At 54.3% G+C, this 26668-nt stretch overlaps 14 protein-coding genes across 14 annotated transcripts; 10 read left to right on the forward strand and 4 right to left on the reverse strand.

The window, feature by feature from the left end:
* Positions 1 to 459: 459 nt before the first annotated feature.
* Positions 460 to 2019, reverse strand: SETTUDRAFT_140758 (uncharacterized protein; the record flags this gene model as incomplete). Its single annotated transcript, XM_008031477.1, has 4 exons — positions 1583 to 2019; positions 1479 to 1535; positions 597 to 1431; positions 460 to 547 (listed from the first exon to the last, which is right to left on the reverse strand). Exons 1-4 carry the CDS (start codon positions 1740 to 1742, stop codon positions 460 to 462), a joined length of 1140 nt encoding a protein of 379 aa, XP_008029668.1. The 5' UTR covers positions 1743 to 2019.
* A 411-nt stretch (positions 2020 to 2430) lies between these two features.
* SETTUDRAFT_22553 (uncharacterized protein) lies at positions 2431 to 3617 on the forward strand (the record flags this gene model as incomplete). The annotated part of the gene is made up of 2 exons (XM_008031157.1): positions 2431 to 2722; positions 2770 to 3617. The coding sequence occupies 2 exons, from the start codon at positions 2431 to 2433 to the stop codon at positions 3615 to 3617; spliced, it is 1140 nt and encodes a 379-aa protein (XP_008029348.1).
* A 186-nt stretch (positions 3618 to 3803) lies between these two features.
* Positions 3804 to 4667, forward strand: SETTUDRAFT_96483 (uncharacterized protein; the record flags this gene model as incomplete). The annotated part of the gene is made up of 2 exons (XM_008031478.1): positions 3804 to 3908; positions 3963 to 4667. The coding sequence occupies 2 exons, from the start codon at positions 3804 to 3806 to the stop codon at positions 4665 to 4667; spliced, it is 810 nt and encodes a 269-aa protein (XP_008029669.1).
* A 469-nt stretch (positions 4668 to 5136) lies between these two features.
* Positions 5137 to 5441, forward strand: SETTUDRAFT_22555 (uncharacterized protein; the record flags this gene model as incomplete). The annotated part of the gene is made up of 2 exons (XM_008031158.1): positions 5137 to 5331; positions 5385 to 5441. 2 exons carry the CDS (start codon positions 5137 to 5139, stop codon positions 5439 to 5441), a joined length of 252 nt encoding a protein of 83 aa, XP_008029349.1.
* A 1032-nt stretch (positions 5442 to 6473) lies between these two features.
* On the reverse strand, positions 6474 to 7459 carry SETTUDRAFT_34130 (uncharacterized protein; the record flags this gene model as incomplete). The annotated part of the gene is made up of 2 exons (XM_008031239.1): positions 6474 to 7102; positions 7123 to 7459. 2 exons carry the CDS (start codon positions 7457 to 7459, stop codon positions 6474 to 6476), a joined length of 966 nt encoding a protein of 321 aa, XP_008029430.1.
* Positions 7460 to 8552: 1093 nt separating this feature from the next.
* SETTUDRAFT_34131 (uncharacterized protein) lies at positions 8553 to 9611 on the forward strand (the record flags this gene model as incomplete). The annotated part of the gene is made up of 1 exon (XM_008031240.1): positions 8553 to 9611. The coding sequence occupies one exon, from the start codon at positions 8553 to 8555 to the stop codon at positions 9609 to 9611; it is 1059 nt and encodes a 352-aa protein (XP_008029431.1).
* A 1407-nt stretch (positions 9612 to 11018) lies between these two features.
* SETTUDRAFT_34132 (uncharacterized protein) lies at positions 11019 to 11597 on the forward strand (the record flags this gene model as incomplete). The annotated part of the gene is made up of 2 exons (XM_008031241.1): positions 11019 to 11207; positions 11235 to 11597. The coding sequence occupies 2 exons, from the start codon at positions 11019 to 11021 to the stop codon at positions 11595 to 11597; spliced, it is 552 nt and encodes a 183-aa protein (XP_008029432.1).
* A 374-nt stretch (positions 11598 to 11971) lies between these two features.
* SETTUDRAFT_140764 (uncharacterized protein) lies at positions 11972 to 13559 on the reverse strand (the record flags this gene model as incomplete). Its single annotated transcript, XM_008031479.1, has 3 exons — positions 11972 to 12093; positions 12148 to 12893; positions 12940 to 13559. The coding sequence occupies 3 exons, from the start codon at positions 13557 to 13559 to the stop codon at positions 11972 to 11974; spliced, it is 1488 nt and encodes a 495-aa protein (XP_008029670.1).
* Positions 13560 to 13964: 405 nt separating this feature from the next.
* Positions 13965 to 14670, forward strand: SETTUDRAFT_96403 (uncharacterized protein; the record flags this gene model as incomplete). Its single annotated transcript, XM_008031480.1, has 2 exons — positions 13965 to 14061; positions 14102 to 14670. The coding sequence occupies 2 exons, from the start codon at positions 13965 to 13967 to the stop codon at positions 14668 to 14670; spliced, it is 666 nt and encodes a 221-aa protein (XP_008029671.1).
* Positions 14671 to 14796: 126 nt separating this feature from the next.
* Positions 14797 to 15172, reverse strand: SETTUDRAFT_95476 (uncharacterized protein; the record flags this gene model as incomplete). Its single annotated transcript, XM_008031481.1, has 3 exons — positions 14797 to 14964; positions 15009 to 15077; positions 15125 to 15172. The coding sequence occupies 3 exons, from the start codon at positions 15170 to 15172 to the stop codon at positions 14797 to 14799; spliced, it is 285 nt and encodes a 94-aa protein (XP_008029672.1).
* Positions 15173 to 15601: 429 nt separating this feature from the next.
* SETTUDRAFT_165067 (uncharacterized protein) lies at positions 15602 to 18073 on the forward strand. The gene is made up of 4 exons (XM_008031482.1): positions 15602 to 15833; positions 15880 to 16011; positions 16063 to 16176; positions 16224 to 18073. Exons 1-4 carry the CDS (start codon positions 15644 to 15646, stop codon positions 18020 to 18022), a joined length of 2235 nt encoding a protein of 744 aa, XP_008029673.1. The 5' UTR covers positions 15602 to 15643; the 3' UTR covers positions 18023 to 18073.
* Positions 18074 to 18363: 290 nt separating this feature from the next.
* Positions 18364 to 18978, forward strand: SETTUDRAFT_165069 (uncharacterized protein). Its single transcript, XM_008031483.1, has 3 exons — positions 18364 to 18543; positions 18595 to 18663; positions 18718 to 18978. Exons 1-3 carry the CDS (start codon positions 18456 to 18458, stop codon positions 18789 to 18791), a joined length of 231 nt encoding a protein of 76 aa, XP_008029674.1. The 5' UTR covers positions 18364 to 18455; the 3' UTR covers positions 18792 to 18978.
* Positions 18979 to 19548: 570 nt separating this feature from the next.
* Positions 19549 to 23195, forward strand: SETTUDRAFT_165071 (uncharacterized protein). Its single transcript, XM_008031484.1, has 8 exons — positions 19549 to 19820; positions 19875 to 19962; positions 20017 to 20030; positions 20079 to 20122; positions 20170 to 20459; positions 20505 to 20839; positions 20887 to 22820; positions 22869 to 23195. Exons 1-8 carry the CDS (start codon positions 19730 to 19732, stop codon positions 22968 to 22970), a joined length of 2898 nt encoding a protein of 965 aa, XP_008029675.1. The 5' UTR covers positions 19549 to 19729; the 3' UTR covers positions 22971 to 23195.
* Positions 23196 to 23669: 474 nt separating this feature from the next.
* Positions 23670 to 25961, forward strand: SETTUDRAFT_96012 (uncharacterized protein; the record flags this gene model as incomplete). The annotated part of the gene is made up of 3 exons (XM_008031485.1): positions 23670 to 23718; positions 23798 to 25087; positions 25132 to 25961. The coding sequence occupies 3 exons, from the start codon at positions 23670 to 23672 to the stop codon at positions 25959 to 25961; spliced, it is 2169 nt and encodes a 722-aa protein (XP_008029676.1).
* Positions 25962 to 26668: the final 707 nt, after the last annotated feature.

The raw sequence follows: 26668 nt of genomic DNA on the forward strand, positions 1-26668 counted from the left end.
ACAGGCTGACGAGCAGTCCCAGCACCAGCACCAGCACCAGCACCAGCATGCAGCCGGTGGGCTAGATGCCAAGACTTGTTCAGGCGTGCCGATTAGCCCGCGCCGCCACGATGCCAGGAACACCAGCAGCTTTCCTCGGCACCCGCCCATTCACTGCTCGCCCACACGCATCCTCGCAGCACTGTTGCATGCCTGCATACGCGTCTCAGCCAACTTCGCCCCGGCCATGACGCTGCCGCCCGACCCTCACGCTTGCTGCCACGGCTCACAGCTGGACGGCGCCCGCCCACGACCGCCCCCCCGCCTGAATGCGGGGCTCCGGACACACGACTCTCGGTCAATGGGGGCTGCATAACTTTCGGCTTACTACTATGTACATTCCCAGTTCCTTCACATGCCGCCAGTGCCTGGCCCCGTCCCCGTCTCGCTCTGCTGCTACACGCCAATTCCCATCCCCTCTCAGAGCGTTCCAAACTCCCACGACGACTCCCAGTGGTACTTCTTGCCCGGGCCCGTGATTTGTTCGTCTAGCCGACCCCACTCCGGACTGTTCAACACTATTAGCTTGGGCCATGTACGACGTCACAGCAACTTACTGGTTAATGCCGTCGGGATAGTCCTGCGCCTCGATCGCAATGCAGCCGTCGCGTGGGATAAGCTTGTTCTGTCCTCGAACACCTTGGGTGCTCTTGAACTCGCCCTTTCCGTCCATCCAGTTGCACGTGTACAGAACAACAGCGTCTTGGTCAGTCTTCAGCTTAGCCTCGACACCGCTGTACTTGCTCGATAGCGTCAGCACCGTCGCCTTCTTGTCTCTACCCTCGTTGAACGCCCAGGCACCATTGTATCCGTGGCATCCAGTACCGCAGTGCGTTTCAAACTCGGTGCTGCCTGATGCAAACCCAAGCTCGTGCGGCGCCGACCAGAAATCATCAATCGAGTTTACGGCAACTTGCGCAATCTCGCCCGTAGGTAGGGAGTTTTGGTCGTTGACAATCTTGCGCTTAGCCTCGGGCATGTACACTGTGTGATTCCAAATGGTGCGGTTGTCGGGTCGCGTGTAGGCATCAAGTTGGAAGTACGTGTGCTGCGTCAGCATGAGAGGAGTCTTCGCTTCCGGCGAGGTAGCATCCATGGAGATGTGCCACTTGTTCTTCGACACAGAGTACGTGACGCTTGCATCGACGCGACCAATCATGCCAAGCGACGAGTTGGAGGCGTCACGAATGGAGAATGTAATGGACGATTTGGTCACACGGCTAACGTTCCACGTCCTGTAAGACCAGTTGTTGGTACCGCTATGCAGGGTGTTGGGGCCATCGTTCCGCTCCGTGTGATAGGTAACATTGTCAATCGAGTACTCTGCATTTCCAATGCGGTTGACATATCGACCAGGGATCGCGTTATAGACTGGATGTCCAGGATCAACGGCTGTGTCATGTCAGACGGAGCTTGGTCAGGGGCGCCACAACGCTTACGGTAGTAGGATGTGTTGTCGTAGCCTAGGACAATGTCCAACTCTTGGCCCTTTGAGCCTGTGGCTCAGTCAGCGCCGCTCACGCACACAACAATTGCATCCTACCTTTGACAAAGAGATTGGTGAGGGTGGCGCCGTATGGGATAAATTGTGCCCTGATTCCTTCCGCCTCAAGAGTATATCTCCCTTGCGCATCCGGTTGAGGGGATCCGGGGTGTGCGAGCGCACTTTGCACTGCAGCAGCTGCAAACAAAGGGTACTTCATCGTGGGAAGGACGCCGATGGGAGAGAAGAACTGGCATCAGCAAGTACCTCAACTGCGGCGCGTGTGTCTTTATACATTGTAACCGTAAGGGCAAAACACTCGATTCGGGAGCATATGCATGTTTATTGCCAGGATTCGGCCCATGTATATGAACGCACGGAGATTTGGATGTACTTCGGGCTGAGTCGGGCCTTGGCCATATAAAGTAGATTGTCTGAAATTTGACGCTACATTTATAGCGGTACCGAAGAGCCTAGTCGTGGTTGGAGCATATTTTTCGGTGCATCTTGTAGTCGTAACTGGACGGAATAAGTAGCTGGTGTCACATGGAGTGTGGAGGACAAGGCGCGGGGTCGGTTGTGCGGGACGCGTTTCAACTGCCATGTGGGTCGACAGGCCGGGATTCCTTGCTCCCTCCACCCACGTCACATGCACCAGCTCTCACACGCCCAGCAACCACATGCCTTATGTGCGGTTTTCATCTTCTCAATGGCACTCGTACACTTTTCAATGCTCGTTAGTATGTTGTCTGGCTCCAGTTTCGGACTCCTTGGTGTGCTGAATGTCACGTGCTGCTTCTCCTGTGGTTGCCTGACCGCCTTGGCAGTCGTATGACCATCCGAAGAGCTGTGTACCATTAACATTGACACACAGCATACCCCAAGCTTAAACCCCAGTAACACCCACCATGGGAGCACTCGAATTCATCTGCGACTTGAAGTTTCACAGGAGTTTTGTGCTGCCACCAAATCCTGAGGCTGGCAGACAGCGGCCCTACCGCACAACTTATGCAGACTTTGGGGACGTTAACAGCAGCGCGGTTGTCCTATTCTGCGGTGCGCTCTTTGGTCCCCGCTTGTGCTATGCTCCTCTAGATCAATTGGCGAAGAGACACCATGTCAGAATCATTCATCCAGACCGACCCGGCGTAGGCGGCAGCGAAGCGGTAGAGCCCGAGAAGCGCATACAGACCTGGCTTGGTTGGTAACACTTACCTTTATGCAAGACTCCTGGCTCACATATACAGAAATGGTGCCCCAACTTTTGGCACATCTCAACGTCTCTCATGTGTCGGTCGCCAGTCACAGTGGAGGCGACATCTACCTCATGAATCTTATCCTCACGTATCCGCATCTGCTACATCCAGAGCATCCTTATGTTTGTTTCTTCGCCCCATGGGTCCACTACTCGCATTCGAGGATGACCAACTTGCTGGCCACCGAGTTACTTCCCGCGTCAATGATAGGGAAATTTGGAGCGGTCGGCAGGTTCGTTAACCAGAACATCATTCCGTTAGTAGGCTTGAGCGGCGGGTTCGTTCACGGCATTTCCGATCCTTTGATGCATTCCAATGCTGCTCCGGCCCCTATAGCACCTGCTGGCTCCGGCTCTGATAGATCGTCAAACAGCTTCGATATGGACTCTGAAGATATCAGACTGGACGATCCCCAGGTTGTCGACGAAGTTCGAACGCATATTATGAAGTTCTTGTATGCTGAGTCTGTGGACGGCGTCTCTCATGATGCCCAATTGTTTCTCAAACGCTCTGCTCCGTGGAACGCCTCTGGTATCGACTGGAATGACTTTGACGATGCCGTGGAGCTCCTGTCGAGACACATTAGCGAGGATAATGGAGGCAATAGAGTGTGGACCATTGACTGTTTCCATGCCGAAGAAGACCAGATGGTTGGTGAGAAAGGAAAGAAGTGGTTCAGTAGCATCTGGGTGCCTAGCACAGGCTACAAGTATCGAGGTGAGGACGTCAAAGGCACAGAGCACAACTTCTTGATGGACCCAGCATTTGGCGCCAGCGATGTATGGCTCCAACGGGTCAGTGAGACATGGAAGGCTCCAGAGGATGAAAGCAACTCCTAACGTTAGTTCTCAATTGCACCCAATGTTCATACCGCACCTGTGTTGATGGAGGAACAGAAGTGTGTCATGCGAGATGGCCAGTGCTAGCGTTCGCGCTAAGCGGATATAGCGCCCTAACGCCGAACTGACGTCTTCACTCAAGCCGGCCACAAGTTTACACACCCACAGCATAGCCCCGCATCAACAATGGCCGAAGACATGAATATAAATCCGCAACGCGCACAGCAGCTGGCCGAAAATGTCGCTAGCATATCCTCGCGCATCAATGCCGTGAGCAAAGGCAACAAGCGGGTGCGCGCGCCCAACTCTTTACCTTGATACCTGACAACTGACAACGTACATTAGGTCCGCCTCATAGCTGTCTCGAAACTGAAGCCTGCAAACGATATCACCGCCCTGCACCAGCCGCCCGATCCTATACAAACTCATTTCGGTGAAAACTACGTCCAAGAACTGCTTGAAAAGGCAAAGATCCTGCCCCGCTCGATACGATGGCACATGATCGGTGGTCTGCAATCGAACAAATGCAAACAACTGGCCGAGCAAATACCAAATCTGTGGTGCGTGAGCAGTGTGGACAGCGAGAAGAAGGCGAATGAGCTGGAGAAAGGACGCAAAGCGCTGTTGGAAAAAGACGGCAGCGCAGAGAAGCTCAGGATAATGGTACAAGTGAATACTTCAGGCGAGGAGAGCAAGTCGGGAGTTGAGCCGCAGGATGCGCTTCCTCTATGTAAACATATCATTGAGAAATGTCCACATCTGCAGCTCGCGGGTTTCATGACCATCGGCTCGATAGCGAGAAGCAAAGTGACGACACCGGAGAATGAAAACGAGGATTTTGTTACACTGAGAGAGACAAGGGATAAGGTCGCAAAGGAGCTTGGCTGGGAAGAGAGCAAACTAGAGTTGAGTATGGGTATGAGTGCGGACTTTGAGGGCGCGATTCGCATGGGCAGTGACGAGGTTCGAGTGGGAAGCGATATTTTTGGGGAAAGGCCGCCGAAGAAGGATGCTGTTATTAAGGAGAAGGAGGCAGAAGAGAAGAACTGAGCTATATCTGCCGAATTCTCACCATTTGCCATGTGAGTATGGTAACATTTCTCGATACCTTCCTTATCCATCGCTGGTCATGATGTTGGTGGTAGCCCGGACGCTAGCACCACTTTGGCTTAGCGCACGGTTTGGTGCGCAACTGAACAATCGATGCATTGTTGGTTGTACCTGCTTAAACAAACACCTACACCTATACACCTGTATAAAAACAGGCTACATCAGCACTTCGATCATACTTATATACAAATTAACACCCGCGTACGCAGACCTACATATATATATACAGCCCAATGTCAAACAGCATCCATCGATCCTGCCTAAGGGCAGTCCCTTCGGAACACTGAAAGAAACGGATACCGGTTCTTTTGGAGAGGAAGCTGCAGATGCGCGGGGAAGTTCGCCAGAGAGTGCGCCTCTGAGCAGAAAGTAGGCGAAGAAACGCAGGGACGAGGCCGCCCAGGGGGATATGCAGGGAGAGAAGGATGTGGAGGCCAAGCAGAATTCCACGAATCAATCGCTTGGCTTCAAGAGCATGCATGCTCGTGGAAGGATTTCTTGGGCCGACGAGCCAGACTCAGAGTCTGTTGGAAATGGTCTCCCCTACCGGCTTCCTGACTGGTTCACTGAAGAGGATCTGCCAAAGCGCTTCAATGGGGTGACAGTTTGGTGTAAGTTTTCTTTCTCTCTTGACGTGCAGTTCTAACATCACAATAGGACCACAAAACCTGGGAAGGGCTTCGCAGCACAAGCCAGAACCTCTTTGTGACATGACGGACCACGCTACAAACACGCCCTCTGCGCCCTATATCATTCAGCCACTGAGGGTGTGTGTGAAGCTCAATCCACGGCATCCATACAACCTGGGTCGAAATTGGTGATGTGGTTAAGGATCACGGGTGCGCTGCGCAACAAGAACTCACTCTGGTATCGAGCTGATCTGGCTACTGACTCCCAGCTATGCCTGTCGCGACTATTCGGTAAATACCCACCCGAGGGATACTTTGCCGGTTTCATGGATGAGGTTGTTTGCCAACCACATCCGACCCTAACGCCACATACGCCAGAGGATGAGGACAAACACTGGGACAACGAAACCACAAAGCCCTGCGAACAGACCCAGTGGCGAGTCGCTTTTGATTTCCTATGGTTCATACAGATATTTGGGCTTTGCACCAATGCCTCTGATTTTCCTTCGTGGCATGTCGGGGGCTCCTCGGAATGCCTTCTTCCCATAGCCTATCAGGGTAAACCACTGGTATGCAGAGATGTCAACAATCAAGCTCATCAAGCCGAGCTAACTTGATACAGTAATAGGCTAGCTTTTTTAGGCCTAATCATTACTATATCGCGTTAGCTCGGCTTGATGAGCTTGATTGTTGACATCTCTGCTGGTATGTCTCCTATCGAGTATTGACTTTGCTATCGGTGTCTCGCTGGGGTATCATGCTCTCTCCTTCTCTTCACGACCTGTCGGTTTAAGCCATCGGCACATGTTCAGCTCATTGGGTATCGGCCTTGCTATCGGTACTTCCATTAGGCTTGACTGCAGCAATCCATCTGGTGCAAGTCATGGTAGGCTATGGTTTGTGTTCCAATATTTCATGTAGTCTTCTCATTCCATCAGAAAGTCTTTTCATTGCACCGAAATACCAATGTTTCATTTGCATTGCATGATTATTGTAACCTCCATCCTCCAACCTTTTCATCAGCGTCCCGCACGATTTACCCAAAACCCCTTGTCCGTCCACTCCAGCCCGCTCCTCTCGCTATCCGGCAACGGCAGAATCCCAACTCCCTCCCCCATTATCCTTCCGCGTGGGCGCCATTCCGGCTTTCTTCCTTTAAGAATTCGAGCAGATCCGCTAGTATTTCGCGTTCCGCTTTCCATGCACCGCCTGATTCCGTATCCTGCTCATCCGGCACCCACAGCCGCAATGGCTTACGCTCCGACTCTGGCAGTTCCATGCTAGACGTATTCTGCACACGTCCGGCAGTCGGTACGTCGCGAGTATTCCGTCGAGCACGGCTCGGCGTCACATCTGGCGACTGCTCTGGGACAGTCATCTCTGCTTCGCGCCCTTCCCGTGGTCTTTCGTACTCACTGAAAGACCCCGAACTGCTACGTCCATACGCACCATAGCCTCCGCGAGCACCGAATGCACCGAAGCTCTTCGGGCCATTGTGTCCACCATGGTTTCCCAGACCGCTGGATCCAGCATATGGATCATATCCGACATACGCATTCGAAGGCGCGTCACGACCCGTTGACCTCCATTCCTCCAACTGCCGAGGTGCTGGTGTCAAGGGACTCCCCCCTGCCAACCTCGTATCATGGCCAGCCGAGCATGACCCGGACCAACCTTCCTGTAGAGTACCTGGCACCGGTCGAGAAACCAATGCTGAACCCGTACTCTGACCGCCTTGGGCTATATCTAATGGATGGCTGTTTCACTTGAGATGACCTTTGGACCGGTACAACCACCGATCCTGGCACCACGCCTGATTGTAGTCCAGCCAGGAATACACTGGGTCGACTCTCGCGAGTAGATGGCACCGAAGCAGAACCCGATGACAAACCCGTATACTGGCTGCGTGGAGGTATTCCCCATGGCTGCCCTGTTTGTGGTGAACCTTGACCCATTCCATAAACCGGTTTCGGTCCCACACTCGGCCTTGGACGAATTGGATCTTGAAGCCCAGGCGATCCTGCATCCCTTCTTCCGCTCTGGACTCGTTTGGGGATCGAACCGGGTGCTGAGTCTCCAGAGCGTTTGGACGCACTCTACCATGTGTTAGCTCCGTCATCCTCGAAGACAATTAGGTTGTAGCATGACTTACTGCACCACTGCCGAAGACGCCGCTGGTCTGGGACGTCAGAGGTGGATGGTTCGGCTCGGTTTGGTCCTTCGCCTTCGCCCTTTATTGACGAATCCTAGCTATGAAGGCCGCAGCATCCTCCTCCTCCTTGACTTCGACCGGCTTCAGAAGCTCGAGTATTCACCTCCAGCTCTCGCGTTCTTCCCCTTCTCGCAACGATGCCAGTAGCTCATCGTTGGACATCGGCTGCGGCGTCCTTGTGGCAAAGTCTCGGATCTCTTGCTCACATATCTCTTCCTCCAGCCTCAGCATGGTGATCCATGGGTCTTCGGGTTCGTTGTCCTCCATGATTATGGGGTGGAGAGGAAAAGCGAGAAGGCAAGAGATGGTGAAAATGAGAGCAAAAGTACCACTCATGAGTCACGTGAGACGCTAGTACAGGCAACGTCCGAACAGGAAGTCATGACTACGAAGTCATCTTCACCGCCGTAGTGAGATACAGCTATTTTGGGCCTACAATCACGCGGTAAGTGAATTTTCATAAACTCTCCCATGAGACCCAAGCACGATCCAGCCTATAGCGCGATGACAGTGAAGGCCTCCTAAGCAAATCCGCATTGACCTAACCCAAATCCGCTTTGTAGCTATCCCTAGACGTCTCTTGTCATACTCTTGATACTAGTCTTTCCTTGTCTTTTGTCTTCAACTATATGTCTGAGCTTCTCACTGTTGATTCACTGCTCATATGTCCGATCCACCTCGCGTCCCAACAAGAAGATTTTGCTTTCACCAGCAAAATTTGCTTGGAGTGAATGATGAATTGAGCGCCAGCTACAGGGCAGGGCGCACGGATCTTGGCGTTGTTTATATGAATGGTTTGCTTCCCACGCAAATCCGCCACCACCACTACAACCACAACCACAACCACATCACATTGCTACAATAGCAATAGTGCAAGAGAACCACAACCCCACGAACTGGGGAGGCGGACAGAGTCAATAGGGTTGGCGAGGCGTTCGAGGCGGACTGCCGACTGCAGGCGGACGTGGTCAGCAACCAGCGGCCATGTTTGGTGTGCCGACGGGCCCAGTCGCCATGGAAGGCCGTGGAGGACCGGCCTTCCAGCCAAGGCCATTTCTACATGGGCCGCATGTTCCCATCTGGCGTGGTGGACAAGCGGGCAGACATACCCCCGCACATGCAGGGCGCGGAGGCAGTGGTGGGCAGCCCCCAGCAACTACCAACCCTCCAGTCACCGCTCCAGTTGCCGCTCCAGCAAGCGACCTCGACCCTGCGAAGTTCAAGCCACCGCAGGGCAGTTACCGCGACCAGTCGACTCTCGATGGACGCGGCTCGATGAGGAAGTACTCAAAGTGCTTGCGATGCGGGAAGTTCAAGGGGGTTGGCCACCCCAAATTTGTCGACTGCAGAGAGAAGTGCGATGTCTGCGATTCCAATGCCCACCCGGGCGAGGTCTGCACTCAGATCTGGGCCAGCAAGAGGTGGTGGAAGGACCACCATGGCTATGCGCCCGAAAACGTACAGCTGCGACCAACTCCGCCACAGCGGGCCATCCTTGCGGAGAAGGATCCTTGGTTTCGCGACCACCCCGAGCCGGTCGAGGATATGCAGGAAGACGAGGAACCACTGCTCAGCCGGAAGCGTGGGGCAGACGACGGCCTGGATGAAGAGATCCGACAGAGGATGCATGAGGTGGAAGTGCAGGTGTACAGTGAGAGGCTGGGGCAGGCGGATAAGCTCCAGGCACAGTACAAGGCACAGGTTTTGCAGGCACAAAGAGAGGTGCTGGATACACAACAGCTGGTGTCGGACGCTGAGGAATTCGGGAAGCGTGCAGTGCGGGAGAAGAGGGAGGCGGAGAAGACGGTTGAGTCTCTGCGAGCAGCATCCATGCGGAAAGACGAGCTGTTGGCGCAGATCCAAGAGGACGCTGCCCAGAAACGGCGCGACTACAAAGCGGAGGTGGAGGAGCTGAGGCGAGAGAATGAGATGCTGAAAGCAGAGCTTGCAATCGCCCGCGGGAAGACTCTTAGTGGCGAAATCAAGCAAGAGCATGTCATTGATGATGGCTCTTCAAGCACCTATATCAAGATAGAGGAGTGACAACTAAAAGCCATTTTACCCAAGGATCCGGTGAGAGGCCTAGGTATTCCTGGGTCTTTCGCATGATTGCTGGCTATTGAGCTGTTGTTCCGGGAGGGCTTGACATAGATTGGCATCAGGGATTACCCTGGGGTCGATCATATCAATGGGGACCGTCCTGGGAGGTTGCCTCCCAGATGGCAAGAGATGGACTATCGTCGGATACTGTCTGGCCTTGGTCATCTCAAGATTGTCGCTCTCGACAGGTTGTATGCTTGCGAGAGTACAAACTACTTTAAGACAATGGTCGGATACTGTCGGGCCATGGTCGTTCCGAGACTGTCGGGGGTTTCCTGGCACTCGACATCCAATGAATCTGCCTGCAGCTGTAAGCACATGAAGCCCTCGAAAGGCTGTATGATAGTAATTCAGTTGATTTCTCAGTACCATAAAATACAACCATTGCATTGTGAAATGACAGTCCGAGTTTCTCAAACTAGATGTATCTACTATGGAAAGCGAGAGGCAGCCGACACACTTTGTGCAGCTAACCTGAGTACCGGTATCTCTCAAGACTAATATGCATGGGACATAGAACGAAAAAGAGAGTGGCCCAACATAAAGGATGTTCAGAGGGAGTCGTATAGCTTTATAAAGCTACAACCGCAGTGATGATACGAAGGGATATTGTGCTGACTGCACGAGTATGTCTCAAACCAACTGTCTAGCATGCTCTTCACCGTTGTCCAATATCCTTATAAGTGTCCAGCTCCAAGAAAGCTATTCTTGATACCTACAGCCCGTGTCTTTGAAGCATATTAATCATAGTCCTACCCATTCCGGGAACATTGCTCAGTGTGACTTAAAGGGTCGTGAGTGTTTAGTTGGTCGAGCCATAGTCTGGAGGGTGGTCGAAGTGGATCATCGTATCTCGAGTTAAATGTGGAGCTAGAGAGAGGAAACTATGGTATTGTTGTTCATGGAGGCACTTTGGGACATGTGTTGTAGCCTCCCATCGCCTGTGAGCTACACGTTCAGGGCTTTATGATCCATATGGCCCTTTTGTTGGAGCGGACAGACTGGCCGGGCAGCTACTAGCCTTGTGATGGGGCACATGTCAAGTAGACATGAGCCATGCGAGTACGAGTGTACTTGTTAGTTTAGTGAACTATGCACCCGTGCAACGGGCTCCAATCACGAGCCGTTCGAGCTGGTGGGGGGGGGGGGAGGAAGAGGAGGGGTGAGATCGAACTGTTCCTCATAGGTCACAACGCGAGGAGCTCCATTCACCGGTGAACGTCATCGATACGGCGCCAACACACATGAAAGCCTCTTCGGCTAGCTACCCGATGGCTTGGCGAGTGAATAAATATCGTTTGGGGGCTCGTCCTCTCGCTCTACCCAACCCGCACCTCAGCACTTCGCGACATGGACAACAACCAGCTGCGGCTGCGACAAGCCGTCGCCGAAAAGGTGTTTGGTTTCGAATTGCAAGATAAATTGACCGCGAAGAAGAAAGAATTGGCCGACTTGCAGGAACGGAATGCGGCGCTTATACGGGACAATGTGCTTCATCCGCTGGATCCTCTTGCGACTGGGCCAGGCCCGGCCGGCTTGGTACTGGAGTTTGCTGGAAAGATGTAGGCGAAGATTGACGCAGCAGAGGAGCGATGCGCTCTGCTGCAGAAGGAGCTTGACGGCGAAGGCGGCAACGCCGGGCTGCGAGAGATCACCCGACGTCTCGAGAAGGAGAACCAGGTCCTCAGGGAGGCGTACGAGGGCGACGAAAGACTGCTTTCAAGGTATACCGCCTTGGAGCAGGCGAACAATGAGCTGGCTGCCAGGTACAAGCGCCTGGAGACAGAACATCAGGGTGAGGATGGCGACAGGGGTCTTCTCTCCGAGCACAACACCCTAATACAAAGACACGAAGGTCTCACTGCCCGGTTCAATAGGCTGGAAGTGAAGTATCGTGGCAACGATGGTAAGGGAGGCTACATATTCTAAACCAGTCCTACAACTATGAAACAATTAGTAGATAAAATTGAAATACAAGGGCTTTATTTACAGAGAAAAAAACTTGGTAAATAGGCGGCTGTGCTGGGGGTGTGTCACGTTGAAATGAGATGGCATAATATAGAGTTCCTTCATTATGGTGAAGAGCGGCGTGTCGTTGGTATTGCTGCTGTTCTTGTTGTTGTCCGTGTTGGGGTAGAGCGGGGAACACCAAAGGCTCTGTGGGGTAGACCCCGCATCACGTACGTCACTGTAAACATTCACCAGCGCAGTCTAGAACCTTGAGCACGGACATTCAGCCATTCGGGCTAGTCAAATGAGACTAGCATTATGACATTTCAACATCATGTCTTGAACTTGAGCATCTACTGCGCAAACAACAAAGCCACCATGACCCTCGTTGCTTCAAACGCGCCCTTGCTACGCAGCAGCGAGGCAAATGTTTCCGGCACCTTCTTCAGACTGGCCGATGTATCTGTCTCGGACCCTGTTGGTTGAGTTAGCCCTGCTGTGTCCTGTGGGCATCGCCATGGTGGCTTACAAACTTGAGGAAAGGCAGCCTCTACGGTGACGTCCGACTCGGCCTCACCAGTCCAATCGAAACCGATTCGCCAGTTCAGCTTCAGCAGGACATGCTTATCCTGCAATACCAGCGTGTCACGACCCAGACTTCGATTCAGGTCCTTGCGGGAAATGGACTTTGTAGGGTTCTTCCGGGGTTTGGGGGCGTTCTCAATGTCCTTTTGTGTGCGACCTTCGAGGAGATGGGAAAATGTCGTCTCGCACTTGTGCCAGTATTGTGCCCGCTTTCTTGCAATATCCCAGTACGAGTCAATGGCCCACGAAGCGTTGCCGAGATCCTTCTCTTGTGCTCTCGCTCGGACAAACACGCCCAACTCCGGCTCGGCCCAGGGGGAGATACGAAGCACCTGCGAATCTACGATTTCGGACGCCAGAGCATCGATTGTGACGGAGAACTGAGCTGTGAGCAGTTTCTGCGGCCCGGTGATATCGATAACGTGCTCCTGTTGGGCTTGTCTGGACAACACCCCCCTACGCCGGGGCAGACTGACTTGGGTTGAGAATTTGAACGACGTGAACATTTCGAGGTAAGGCAGAGGATCTGCCACCTCTACTGGACGGTGCGAAGGGACTGGCCTATCTTTCTGTTTTGGGCGTGGGCGAGAAATGGGCATGGCAGAAAACGGCAGAAATGAGCAAAGCAAACTTGCTATTGTTGGCTTTTCCGGCTCTGTATCAGTCCCGCTGATTTCAGTGATGAAATTGCTGGCTGGGTTAGTCACTGGTGCAATTCCGTCGCTGCCTGACTCACCTCAGATTTCTACGCTCCTGAGGTGATAGCGCCTCATTTGGCCCTCGCCGTTGCTCTTTATCAATCTCCTCGACACATTTCGACACCTGGGATTCCAGTATCTCCAATTCCCGCTGGAGCTGTGCCTTCTCCTGCTTCCTCGACTCAATTTCTGGGTCAGGAGGTTGTTTCACAGCACCTTCGTGTGCATCTTCCTCTGCTGGTCCGTCTTCCACAGTTTGTGTGACATCGTCCGATTGTACTGCGGGCGCTTTCGGTTTCAATGGTGAGTGTCTTGCAGCATTCTTGGCGCGTGGAGGGCGCTTGCTTGGTGAGGAAAACAGGATACCTCGAGGTGGCTGATCTTGCTCCTCATCCTCTCTCCCATTCACAGGGGCACTCCTATCGGCCTTTTGCGCACGCGAGGTGTTGTCAGTACCGGGCGACACATCTCGGCCGTTGCGTCTGGGGGATGCGCTCAGACGGGACGTGGATGTAGGTGGCAGGTTCGGATATTTGCGCGCAAGGCTGGTCTTTGTAGGCGACGCGAAAGACGGACGGCGTGGAGGTTGTCTCAGAGGACTCGAGGCGCGGTCGTCGGGTGAGTGGGTCCTCTTCCGCTTGAGCGGTGGCTCATCCATAACGTCCAATATGGGTGTACAATCAGATGGGCAGAAATGGAGGTTCGGTACGTCCTGGAATCGTCCTTGTACTAAGAATACTCGTCCAGATGTACGTGCGAGGCGGGGCTTTGCAGCGTGTGAATGCGACGCGTCGCGTGTTGTGACCCTGTCGGCGTTCGCTGGAGCTTTTGCCGACCTCGGAAATGCGGCGCAAAATGACGTCGGACGTCGATGGATGTCAGTCAAACTCTACAACCCACATCCTAGCCATCTCGACATGTCGTAGCCAGACACAGCGGATTATTGAGCATTGGGACAATGGAACACATTGCGCAGTCGGCATCAAAGGCTGCGCGACAGAGGCTGTGCGGTTCATGCCTGAAGTCATGGCGCAGGTCGCATGCTTCAACAGACGCCGGACAGATGGGACTACAGAATAGCAACCGGATACAGCGTCGATTCAAGGGCTACATAGCACCGGAAGGCGAGCAGGCCAGGCCCATTACTGGATTCTATGAAGGTTGGGTGTCATTACATTGTTCTAGTACTCGCGCTAACAGCTCTAGACATGTTGAAAAAGCCCCTCTCCCAAGTTCAATCGCTGTCCCATACAAGTCCCGAGCCCCCCAAAGAGCCTCCGAAAACTCCCAAGGAAGAAACATTTGCAAAAGCGCGAATCATCTTCGGTTCCACAACCGCGCTCGAGGAACGTAGACAAGAGATTATGAAATCGTCGCAGAACATTGCGGGAGTGCTCGTCCCTCCGCGCCCCGAAGAACCAGACAACTGCTGCATGTCCGGCTGCGTCAACTGCGTGTGGGACATGTACCGAGACGAGATGGAAGAGTGGGCAGAGAAGCACGCTCAGGCGAGAGCAGCAATGCAAGCCCAGCGACAAGAAGCAAAGGGGACTGGCAGTATGGTGGCAGGAGAGGCAACGCCGAGCCATGTTGCTACCAGTATGGACGATGACGGGGGTGGCAGTGAAACCAACTGGGACGGCGGTCTTGACGACACAGACAAGGACAAGCTGTTTGCAGACATACCCGTCGGCATTCGAGAATTTATGAAAACAGAAAAGAAGTTGAAACAGGCGCAGAAACAGGCAGAGACTGCTGCTTCTGCGTAAACTTAAGCCCGGCAAGACCCGGAAGTTGCCTTGCCTTGCCTAGCTGCAAATTATTTAGACATTGTTCGAATACCCATTTAATTATCCCCTCAACTCCCTCCTGCAGCCCTAGCGCATCTGCCACGTCTAATCCTCGCCAACATCCACGCCCTTTGCGCTGAGGTCTTTACGTGCCTCTGCTATTTGCTGCATGAGTTCTGCGTGCGCCTCGGGCACGTCGTTAAAGGTGAAGACGCCCCAGCCAAGGCTGAAGAGAAGATAGGCGCCAAAGGAGACAAGAGCCCAGAACGGAAGCTACGGTGGTCAGCTGGATATCTGCGGGCGGGCGGGAAGCGTACGTATGGGATAACCTCTTCCTGGATCTTGGGAGGCAGGGGAACGACTTGGAGGAACAGGGCGAGGTATATCTGCTACATGTCAGGCACAGTCTTGCATGGCACAAGGGGCTGCGTACCGAGGTCAGGAGCATCGCAATGCTAATGGTCTGCTGAGCACGGGTCATTTTGGCGGTATTGCAATTGCAGCTGTTGAACGAGAGTCTTTGGTCGGCAGTATTAGGGGCGTAGGGTAGTCGTCGGCGTCTGGTGTTGAGTGTTGGGTGCCAGATCGCACAACTGTCGCCAAGGCATCTGTTCCAGGGGTCCAGTGGAGCCGAACGAGGCAAGGCTAGCCGGGTGGTGGGTCACGACTGCCGCAGGAACTCGCCCGCCTCTGCGCGCGTGGAAAAACAAGTGGCTGAACTATGGCAATTTTTCCTGCAGACTTTAGGAGACCTGACAAATCTCATCCAATTGCGATTCATTAAAGGACGCCCTCGTACAGCCTCGTGCGACACTTCCACTTCTGCTTCGGAGCAAACGCCGTTGGTCATCTTCCCTCGAGCGCCGCCGCCGCCATGAGCACCTGATCTTGTCACTCCCACCACTCTCGGGGCGATTGCGTTTCTTCCTCATCATCATCACACATATCCGATATGCCATTATCCAATGAGGAGCTTGGCGAACACGTAGCGTCTTTGGAGCGCCTACTCCAAGGGAACCCTGCAGGCCAGACCGCTGCTCTTGCGGACTACGTGCATAAGCTCGAAGCGTTCGCAGCAAGTGGGGACCATGTACCCATAGAGAGGACGCTACAACTCTTCGGCACAGCCGTCGGAGGCCGCAGTATGTTTTGTATCCCGCTGGACTCGTCTTTTCTAACAGGTCACAGAAAGATGGCAGACTCCGTTCAGAGACAGCGGCATTCTTGCCTACGCCCTCGACGGTTTGTCCGCTCTCCGCCACGAGGAACCGATCGCGAAGCAGTGCTTGAGAGTCGTTGGCAATGCTGTTGCCGACAACGGTACTGTATCCCGAACGGGACCTTTTACGACGCAGGCTGACTCGAGTCAAGACACCAACAGAGAACTCGCTGTCAGAGAAATACAGGCCATCGTTAGCTGCCTACAGTCGGTAGACCTACGCTTGACCACACTGGCCGTCCTCTTCAATCTTTGCAACGACTTTGGTGAGCACGGCTGCAAGCTCTTCCGGACACGCAGCTCATGCAGACAGATCCGGCCAAAGCCGCAGTGGCCACGCTCAGACTGGACGCCACCATAACCACGCTGCTCGTTCTCGACAGGGTACCCGAGGCGGGGCTCGACTATGCTACGGATCTGCTCAGCTGGACTACGAGCAACCTCAACGATGCTCAATTCAAGGACGAAGTATCCCTTGAGACGTTCAAGAGCTTACTAAATGTAGCGCTCCAGTTCGACGAAGACCATTATCTCGAGTATATCGCTATCCTGGTACACTACCTCCAGGACCCAGACTTCCAGCAGAGGATAGCAACGCCAAAGCTACTAGACGATCTCGTCACCCTCATGCTAGAGTTCGAGGCACGACTTCAGCCGGACGAGATTGAGGCCGTGTTCCTGGAACTTGCAACAAGCAAAAGCTCAGAAAGCACGTCATCTGACGAGGCGCAGGTTCTTCTCATGGCTCAGCTGATTGGCTTGCTGTCTGCTGCCTCCGCAACAGATGTTTTTGCACAAAGTTTCAATATCAGAAGCCCTGTTATTGAAAGACTGGAAGCAAAGCTGCGGGCGCCCTGGGAGAGCGCACAACCATCTACGATATGCGCTTGTGTCATGGTGGGAAATTTGGCCATGTCTGATGAGATTTGCATCGACATGGTCAAGATCATGGAGCTTCATGTCCGCCTAATTACGCTTTTGAAGAAGAGCGATAGACCTGCGCTTCTGTATGCTGCGGCTGGTTTCATGCGCCATCTCACTTTCCCAGAGGCTAACAGGGCTTTGCTTGCAGATGCCGGGCTCATGGAAGCATGCTGCCGCATGCTCGTACTCGAAGATCCTTCTGTCCGTGGCGAGGCAGCAGCCATGCTGTGCAAGCTCGTCACGGGCAATTTTCACAACATTGAAAAGGTCATGTACGAGACGGTTGGCCCCGACACCGAGGCAGCTGATGCGGCCATCTCAGCGGACACTGTAATATTTTCACACATTGTCGAACAGGCCCTCGCCCCCTCCAAGCCGCTCCCGAGCACCACGATGAAGAACCCCATGATTGAACTGGGCCGCACCATTGTCGCCATGTTCCGCTATCTTGGGCGGCCAAACGCGGAAAAAGACGTCGAAGCAGTACAACTACAAATCTTACAGGTACCTCAGATTGCCCGACCGATTGCCCGACTTGTACGTCAACGCTTCTACCCCGAAGCCCGATCCGAAGGATTGCTTGGGCTCGGCCTGCTGGCACAGACGCTTGAGGGCGCCGCCGCCATTGCCGAAGAGATCAAGGAAGACAGCGGGCTTCTTGAGATTATCAAGGAGCATGCAAATGCAACCGAAGAGGGGCTTTCGCAGCAAGCCCCTTCAATGGCCAGCCGAGACCACCAGAACGCGATTGTGCTGCTCCAAGCGCTGCAGAACAATGCGGTAAGAGAACTCCAAGAAGCCGTTGGGGAAGTACTAAGGACTTCCAGGCTGACCAAATGGACGCAATACTCGCGCATTAGGCAGTCTCTGTCAAAGCACCAACGGGATAATTCGGTACGAAGATCGTCGGGTGACGTTAGTGTAACGAGCAGCCCTTGCAAAGATTCCCCGGGAAGGGTCAGAGAGCTGGCACGGAGGGCCACGGATATGCCCATAACCCCGGGAAGGCCAAGAGGTTCGACGTATGTAGGAGAGTCGACAGGCGAGCGTCCGAGGACGCCGGTGAGAGTCCGGCAGGCCATTGGAGAGATTGAGGAGATCTCGCCAAAGACAATCAAGGAATCGCCAGCAACGGAGCGACTCAAGGGGAAGGGGATGAAGCGTACCGGCACAGCACTGACATCATGACCTTAATGTTTTGAACGGCTTGTATATACACCTTTTAATACTACTCTCCACTTGTTCAGCCGGTTTTCCACGACATGACAGATGCACAGCGGGTGTGCAGGCGGTATCAATGCGATAATGGGAGAATGTGCAGCAAATAGGGTGCACGCAAAAGGCAGTGAATAAGCAGGGTAGGGTTCAGGGCTTAAACAGGTGACTGCAGCGTAATCAAGTGCGCTCTGATTGGCCAGCGCCGCCACTCACGCGACTCCACCGCTAACATCCCAGGGTCCGCGACAACTACGTAGCGGAGAGAGCGACGGTATAAAGAAGGGCCAGAGCCAGCCTCTTGCTTGCTATCCAAAACATCCAGCCCTCACTCCACCATCCACACATCATTGCTTGGCTCCAACCACCAACCACTCAACCAACTCTATCATTCTACACATTCAAAATGGTCTGCTGCGGACGTAACAACGGCGCCTGTGTATGCGCCCAGGAGGCTACTTGCTCGTGCGGAAAGCAGCCGGCGCTTCAGTGCAGTACGTATACTCATATCGACCTGACACCGGCCAGTGCTGACATGCATGCAGCCTGCGAAAAGGCCGCCACTGAGAACAAGCTCCCCGAGTCGACTTGTGCCTGTGGAAAGCGCGCTGAAGGTAAGCATGCAATATGGACATGGGTGCTAGAGCCTATCTGACAAGACACTGCAGACGCCTGCAACTGCAGCCGCAGCCAGAACAGCGGCTCATCCAGCCTCGAAACCGACTTCACCACCAAGGGGTAGATGGGTTTGCGCAACGAGGCGTTGGGGATTGCATTTGAGCGGCGGGGATGTGACATGCGGAGGAAGTTTGGGCGTTTGGGCGTCGGTGAGGCGTGAGACGGCGGTACCTGGGCTGAATTTACGTGTCGGCGAGCGCGGACATGCATGTATGTACTAGGAAGGTTGAGAATCAAGGGCTGTTTTTGACCACCTTGGCTCATTTGTGCAAAGAGCGTATTGCCAAGTCTCCGCATCCAATGCGTCTGCCCAAGCACTGGCAAGATGAGGTCTCGGCTCAGGCCTCCTTTGTGCTCCGCTAATCACAGCCAGGTCGGCTCTGCACAAGGCCGCATATGTACGTGGGCGTGCACGGTGCCAGGACGGGTGCAGCAGCCATGGACAGGATCCGTTGGGCATGCTGGATCTGCGTGGGCAGGCCACTTGTGCGAGCCGAGCAGGACGGAGAGGGTTGCGAGGGCGGCGGCGGCAGTGGTGGTTGTGGCTGTGGCTGTGGTTGTGGTGGACAGACGGTGGTTGGTGCCGGTGCTGTCAGAGTTGCGGCCTCCTCGGACGTGTGGGACCAGCGACGCACGCTAGACCCTGTGCTTCTTGGCACCTCATGTGTAATAGAGCATGCATCCATTCCGCCAACACCAGAGCGTGCAAGCATCCAGCTGTCGAGCCGCGTGCAGCACTGCGAGGCGTGTTTCCGTGTCTCTGCCACCTTGTTGGATTTCCATTGCGCCCCAATTCTGCAGCCAGGCTCCCGACGCACCCGACAGCTACCCCTTTCGCGCACTATATCCATCTCCGCTCCGCAGCGCGCACGCCGGCCATAAACCCTGCTTCGAGGCCCGTACCGTTCCATCCCAACAGCATAGCGCACCCACGCCGCCGCATTGTCGGGCTATCTACCAGGTGGGAACCGCCCTCCCACCACCACCACCACAACCACCAGCATGGCGGCCTCGGTCACCTCTAAGATGGCGGCGAGGGCTGGTGGAGGCTTGTTCAGCCGAGAACAGACGGGCAACGTGCCGACGATGCGAGGTATACGCGACTCGACGCATGCAATCGACCACGGGGGCTGACATGCTTGCGCAGGACTGGTGTCTTTTATTGCTGACCTGAGAAATGCCCGCGCCCGCGAGCTCGAGGAGAAGCGGATCAACAAGGAATTAGCCAACATACGGTGGGTGCACGGTGCCGCGCTCCAAGCAAGACTGCAAGACTAACAGCGTTGCAGGCAAAAGTTTAGAGGTACTGTCTGGCTACGCTAGGTGCTTGACTTGCTCTGACTCTCCCCAGATGCTGGACTGAATGGCTACCAGAAGAAGAAATACGTCTGCAAGGTACGCCAGCTTGACGCAACCACACCCTCCTGTACTGACGGCCGCAGCTCCTGTACATATACATTCTCGGATGGAACGTCGATTTCGGACACCTCGAAGCGGTCAACCTCGTCTCGGCGACCAAGTACTCGGAAAAGCAGATTGGATACCTCGCCGTCACCCTATTCCTACACGAAGAACACGAGCTCCTCCACCTGGTCGTCAACAGTATCAGAAAGGACTTGCTGGACCACAATGAGCTCAACAACTGTCTGGCACTGCATGCGATTGCCAACGTCGGCGGCAAGGAGCTGGGAGAGGCCTTGAGCGCAGAGGTTCATAGGCTCCTCATCTCACCGTAAGTTGGGCCGAGCGAGGCCAATGACCGGACTGACACCAGCAGGGCTTCCAAGGCATTTGTCAAGAAGAAGGCAGCGCTCACACTACTGCGGCTGTACCGGAAACATCCTGCAATTGTCCAGCATGAGTGGGCCGAACGGATAATATCGCTCATGGATGACCCCGACATGGGAGTTGCCCTCTCCGTCACCTCGCTAGTTACAGCACTCGTCCAGGACAACACCGAGCAGTACAAGGGCAGCTATGTCAAGGCCGCCCACCGGCTGAAGCGGATTGTCGTCGACAATGAATGTGCAGAGGGGTACTTTTACTACAAGGTGCCTTGCCCTTGGATACTCGTCAAGCTGCTCAAACTGCTGCAGTACTACCCACCTCCCGGTTTGCCCCCCTAGCCATCTGCAATCCGCTCATGCTAACCAAAACAGAGGATTCGCATATCCGGTCCCTTATTCGTGAAGCTCTACAGAAGATCATGGACTCGGCTCTCGAAATGCCAAAGAATGTGCAACAGAACAACGCTCAAAATGCTGTCCTCTTTGAAGCCATCAACCTTGTGATTCATCTTGACACGGAACAGGATCTAATGGTGCAAATCTCACAGCGACTCGGCAAGTTTATCGCCTCGAGGGAGACCAACGTACGGTACTTGGGACTGGAAGCAATGACGCATTTGGCTGCCCGATCAGAAAACCTCGACCCTATCAAGAAACACCAGGCTATCATCATCGGATCGTTAAGAGACAGGGATATCAGCGTGCGGAGACAGGGTCTGGATCTGCTTTACAGCATGTGCGACCCGACCAATGCGCAGGCAATTGTCAACGAACTCTTGCGCTACCTGCAATCGGCCGACTACGCGATACGGGAAGAAATGGTGCTGAAGATTGCCATTCTGACCGAAAAGTACGCCACGGATGTTCAGTGGTATGTCGACATATCGCTACGGCTAATTGCCATGGCGGGAGACCACGTCAGCGACGAAGTATGGCAGCGAGTTATCCAGATTACCACCAACAACGAGGAGCTCCAGGTGTATGCCGCACAGACCATCCTGCAGTACATCAAGTCGGACTGCCACGAAACACTGGTCAAGATTGGCGGATATCTGCTTGGAGAGTTTGGCCACTTGATTGCGGATAACAAAGGGTGCAGTCCGATTGAGCAATTCATGGCACTGAGCGCAAAGATGCGAGGCTGTTCTTCGAGTACGAGGGCCATACTCCTCTCGTGCTACGTCAAGTACGTCAACTTGTTTCCTGAGATCAAGCCACAGCTCCTGCAAACATTCCGTGCCTACAGCCACTCACTGGACTCGGAGCTGCAGCAAAGAGCATGCGAATACCTTACCCTTGCTACGATGCCGACAGACGACTTGTTGCGGACCGTGTGCGACGAGATGCCACCGTATCCAGAGCGAACGTCGGCCCTACTTTCACGGCTACACCAGAAACACGCCACCACTAGTGACAAGCGGACATGGGTGATTGGCGGCAAGGATGCCAACGCAGATGCCAAAGAATTCGGACTGGCAAGACAAAACACATCTGCCGGTGTCAAACGAAGCCTCACGGAGCCGGTATCGAAAGATGGCAAGACAAACGGTGCTAACGGCGTCAGCGCCATTTCCAGCGACTTGGAGGGTCTCGATCTGAACATTGATACGAACAGCATGCCCAAGGCACCAAACCTCGCAAGCGCCGCCCATTTGAGTCCGGACTGGGAGATTGGATACAATCGCCTGCTTCTGCGGTCTGAAGGTGTGCTGTACGAGGACCAGCAGATTCAAGTCGGGCTACGAACAGAGTACCGAGGGCAGCTGGGTGCTCTCATCTTCTACTTTACGAACAAGTCGCAGTTCGCCATGGGCTCCTTTACCACAACACTTGACAACAGGTCCTCGGAGACGCTCAAGACTGACATCAAGGGTCTGCCCGACACGACAATAGCGCCCGAGGGCCAGACGCAGCAGACCATCATGTTTGAATGCAAGAATGTCTTTGTCGACCCACCCACGATCCGCATATCCTACCTCGCAGGTGCCCTGCAGGGCCTGACTCTCCAACTGCCGGTGCTTCTCCACAAGTACATGGAGGGCGCCGAACTCAGCTCCGAGGACTTCTTCAAGCGCTGGAAGCAGATTGGCGGTGCGCCCCGCGAAGCGCAGAGTATCTTTGGCCTCGTCAACAAGAACAGGACCATGGACTCGGACTTTGTGCAAAAGGTGGTCAAGGGCTTCAAATGGGGCATCGTGTCCGGCGTGGACCCCAATGTGAAGAACGTGGTGGGCGCAACGGTGTTGCATTCGAGCGAGGGCAAGTTCGGATGTCTGCTTAGGCTGGAACCGAACTTTGAGACTCGGGTAAGTGGAGAGAAGTATAGAGAGTAGGGTGAGACTAACCATATGCAGATGTACCGCATCACTATCCGCGCCACTGACGAGTCGGTACCGCCCGTCTTGGTAAAGGCCATGGAGAGCCGACTCGCACAAGGCATCGAGGGTCTGGTCTAGGGCACCAGCCCACAGCCTTTGCAAACAAAATATTCTTACGCCGCGACCAGCACGGTCAAGGCACTATTCCCGGCACAATCTGAATGTTCATAACTTTAATCACATTGTTGGAGACTTGGGCGGGCACGCCTGGACAGAGGCTGCTCGTGTCAAGCCACGAGAGAAGATGGAGGCGGCGCACATACCCTTTAGTCATAGCATCAGCAAGCACACGTTGGACGGCCCGTTTTGCGAGTGGTAATGGAATGAATTTGCGTCAAGTGTAACTGTGTCCGTTGTGTGATGTTGGCTGCTCGAGACGCCGTGGGAAAGTCAGCTGATGATAGCACGGGTCGACGGACTGGGCTATAGGCGACCAGGGCACTGGCATTACTAAAATAGACAAGCAATGGGAAGGGCGGGTGACGGGCTGGGCAGGCCGCAGGTGTACAGAGACGGCGGGCAACGGTTGCAAAGCGCCGATGGAGTAACCCGAGAAGGATGCCATCCCGGCCACGCCACGCCGTTGGGCCAATCACCTCGACCCTATACGCGGACAAAAAGTGCGGAGGCGGAAGGCGCGCATCCGTCACGTGCGGCGACACATCACCAAGCCCTGCCCGGCCTCATGTTCATGAAAACAACAAACGCCCCGAAGCCTGGCAGGCCCGAGCATTGAATTGCCTGCTGACCGCAACCCGCCCAGCCGCCGCGCCGACAATGTTGGCCACCTTTGCCGCCAACAACGAGTTTTTCAGGAAGCGCAAACGTACGACCAACACAACACCAGCGCCCGAGTGACAGCGCCGGCGCGCAGCACAGAAACACGCCCGCTAACGGCATCGCAGGAGTCCACCGCGCTTGCGAATCATGCAAGAAGCGGAGAAAGCGCTGCAGCCACACTTTTGACGACGAGGCCACCCCGTTTGAAGACGACAAGGCCCGTACTGGAATCGGAAGCTCTTCCCAAAGTGGACACGCACCCAACCCAACCTCAGATCCTCGTGGGCCTCCTGCCAGCGGGCACTATCATTCCCACGATCCAAGAGGGCCCCGTGGGGACTCGCATTCCCACAGCCATGCCCAGTCCACAATGCCGCCGCCCCAGAGCCCGGCCTCGGACCATACCGCCCAGACCCCACCAAACTTCCTGGGCTATCTGAATCCCGAAGCCGTCTTGCGAGAGCAGGTGCATTCTGAGCGTGGAAAGGCTGCTCCGTCGCCCGGGCCCCCTCCAATCGGCCAGTGGGTAGAAGAGCGGGATCAGCGGCCGACTTCGACGCAGACGGGGCCGCATACAACACGCATTGTCGAGACGGGTCCACACTCGAGCCAGGAGTCTCAGATCTCCCGCGCCCTTCTGACGTACCTGGAGGCGGTCGGCGTGGACATTCTACCTTCGAGGCAGAACCAAACTGCCCTCCTCGAGATTTACTTCAACTATGTGCACCCGCTGCTGCCGCTCGTGGACAAGGACCTGTTTTACGAGCAGTACAACCATGGCCGAGAGCCCAGGATACTCATGCAGGCGATATGCATTGTGGCATCAAAACACGCTACGGCTGCAAAGCACCTGTATCTGGACAACAGTGCCCAGCCGATGAACCCACGCGAGTTCTCACAGAGACTGTACAATGCTGTGATTGTCGGAATCGAGGCAAAGCTCGAAAAGAACCGCGTCGTGCTCATCCAAGTACTCGCCCTGATATCTCTCCATTGCGAAGGACCAGACGGCGCCGAGCAGGCTTCAATGCACCTAGCCCAAGCCATCCACCATGCACATACGTTTGGTCTTCAGTTTGGCCACCAGTGGAAGAACCAGAGCTCCGAGTCGCAAGGGAACCTGGAGGACGTTTTCTGGTGTCTGTGGAGTCTTGATAAGATCAATGCCTGCATGAACGGACGTCCTTTGCTCATGCACGACCGCGATAACAGCCTCAGACAACTACCTACAGATCCCGAGAAGCGGTCGAGTCCTTTCGGTATCTGGCTGCAAATATCAGAGATGTTGGACAAGGTCATTGATTACTACAGGCCCGGCAGGGCTGCCGAAGAGACGGGTTGGGAAGGCGATGACTTTTTGGGATTTGAAGAGATGGTTGGAGACGGCGAGGACAAGCTTGATGGTCCTATCATGAGTAAGTCCCTTGAGATATTACCTTGTCTAAACTCACATGTCTAGGTCTTCTGTCGCTCTTCCACCATACCATGTGCATGGCCTCGCACAAGTCCCTATCTATCAACGCCCCAGTCAAGTCAACCCCCTCGTACGTCCGCCAAAGTCTCTCAGCGACACGAGTCATCCATCTCCTCAACGCCGAGCCCCCTGAGATGCTCCCGCCCCTGCCCATCGTCCCGTATGCGCTTGGTGTGGCTCTGAGTGTCGTGTACCGCCACTTCCGGTCCCGCCGCCTCAAGGTTCACGTCAACCGCGCCACGGAAGAGCTAAAACAATGTGTACGCCTGCTTGATCGCCTACGCAACGCATGGTGGTCGGCAGGCACAACGGCAGATCTCGGACGAGCGGTCCTCAGCAACGCAGCAGGACGCAACACCAACACTGCCAACACGCCCGTACCCATCCCAGCAGAACCTCGACACAACGAACCCAAGACCGGACCACCAACCCCACAGAGCACTCAAAACACCCAGATACAACCGCCAAGCCAACCACCACACTGGCAACAAGACGTAGAAACACGCATTGACCCTCGCCTCCAACACAACCAATCCCACGCCCACGCAAACTCACCCATGACAAGCCTCCTCAACCCAATCCCACCGACGCCCGGCCAGCACCCCACGAGCAGCGAGCGTGCCGAAAGAGCACCCATGACAGGTCCGCCAGCGGGCTTTGGCTTCGCCGAGCAATCTCCCGACTGGCTCAACTTTGACGCCGCATTTGAAAACTTTGAGGGTCTCCTCGGAAGTTCAGGTGCAGACTTGAGTAATGAATTGTTCAAGCCGCTAAATTACGAGACGCTCGAGGGGTTCTTGGATCCTGCTGCGTAAGATGTATATTATTTAATCCTTTTTTTTTCGGGTAACGATTTCCACGGGCATGTTGGGTCATGTGGTTTTGGTTATGTGGTGCTAATCATGTGATGCTCGTTATGTGGTGTTGGGTTATTTGATGATTGCAATGCACAATGGAAGGCATCATGGGCACTGTAGGGATGAGAAATGCAATTGCTTCCTTTTTATATTGTAGTCTACTGCGTCTGTGTAGCCCGCTTGCTGCTCTGACGTCCAAGGCATTCTTGAAAGTCAAATGTAGCGGGAAACGAAGAATTTTGACGCCGCTATTCTTTCTAAATACGTACTTGTGTGGAAATTCCAAGGGCCGAAGGATGATATCACCGCGGTATGACCTACGATGCTGAGAAAAAGGGAAATCCATCTTGGACGAGGTAGATGCTGCTGACGTAAAGCAAAAGCACGTTCAGATATGAAGCCAAGCAAGAAAGGCCGAGGAGACCAAAGAAGAAGAAAAAAAAAACTTATATCCAAACAAGAAAAACAAAATAATGTATGCGCATTTTTGATATGTGAATCTGAGCTAAACAAAGCATTGGGGCAGAGAAAAGTCGGAAAAACAAGAAAACGACGACCTGTTTTTTTTTCCCTGTGTCCACGCTTCCCGGAAGCAAAAGTTCTCAATTTAACTTCAAAGACAGCCAGTTAAGATTGACCAAAAAAAAGTATAGTACGTAGTTAGT

Source organism: Exserohilum turcica (genome assembly GCF_000359705.1).
Source record: "Exserohilum turcica Et28A unplaced genomic scaffold SETTUscaffold_6, whole genome shotgun sequence".
In the NCBI taxonomy this organism is placed as follows: Eukaryota; Fungi; Ascomycota; class Dothideomycetes; order Pleosporales; family Pleosporaceae; genus Exserohilum; species Exserohilum turcicum.

What these genes read in the sequence shown, in the direction of transcription:
- SETTUDRAFT_165071 (XM_008031484.1), top strand. Translation starts at nt 19,730, where the DNA reads ATGGCGGCCTCGGTCACCTCTAAGATGGCGGCGAGGGCTGGTGGAGGC. An exon ending in AGAAGAAATACGTCTGCAAG is followed by an intron (nt 20,123 to 20,169) that starts GTACGCCAGCTT and finishes TGACGGCCGCAG; the next exon opens with CTCCTGTACATATACATTCT. An exon ending in GCAGTACTACCCACCTCCCG is followed by an intron (nt 20,840 to 20,886) that starts GTTTGCCCCCCT and finishes TAACCAAAACAG; the next exon opens with AGGATTCGCATATCCGGTCC.
- SETTUDRAFT_165069 (XM_008031483.1), top strand. Translation starts at nt 18,456, where the DNA reads ATGGTCTGCTGCGGACGTAACAACGGCGCCTGTGTATGCGCCCAGGAG. An exon ending in GCAGCCGGCGCTTCAGTGCA is followed by an intron (nt 18,544 to 18,594) that starts GTACGTATACTC and finishes ACATGCATGCAG; the next exon opens with CCTGCGAAAAGGCCGCCACT. An exon ending in CTGTGGAAAGCGCGCTGAAG is followed by an intron (nt 18,664 to 18,717) that starts GTAAGCATGCAA and finishes AAGACACTGCAG; the next exon opens with ACGCCTGCAACTGCAGCCGC.
- SETTUDRAFT_165067 (XM_008031482.1), top strand. Translation starts at nt 15,644, where the DNA reads ATGCCATTATCCAATGAGGAGCTTGGCGAACACGTAGCGTCTTTGGAG. An exon ending in CACAGCCGTCGGAGGCCGCA is followed by an intron (nt 15,834 to 15,879) that starts GTATGTTTTGTA and finishes AACAGGTCACAG; the next exon opens with AAAGATGGCAGACTCCGTTC. An exon ending in CAATCTTTGCAACGACTTTG is followed by an intron (nt 16,177 to 16,223) that starts GTGAGCACGGCT and finishes TCATGCAGACAG; the next exon opens with ATCCGGCCAAAGCCGCAGTG.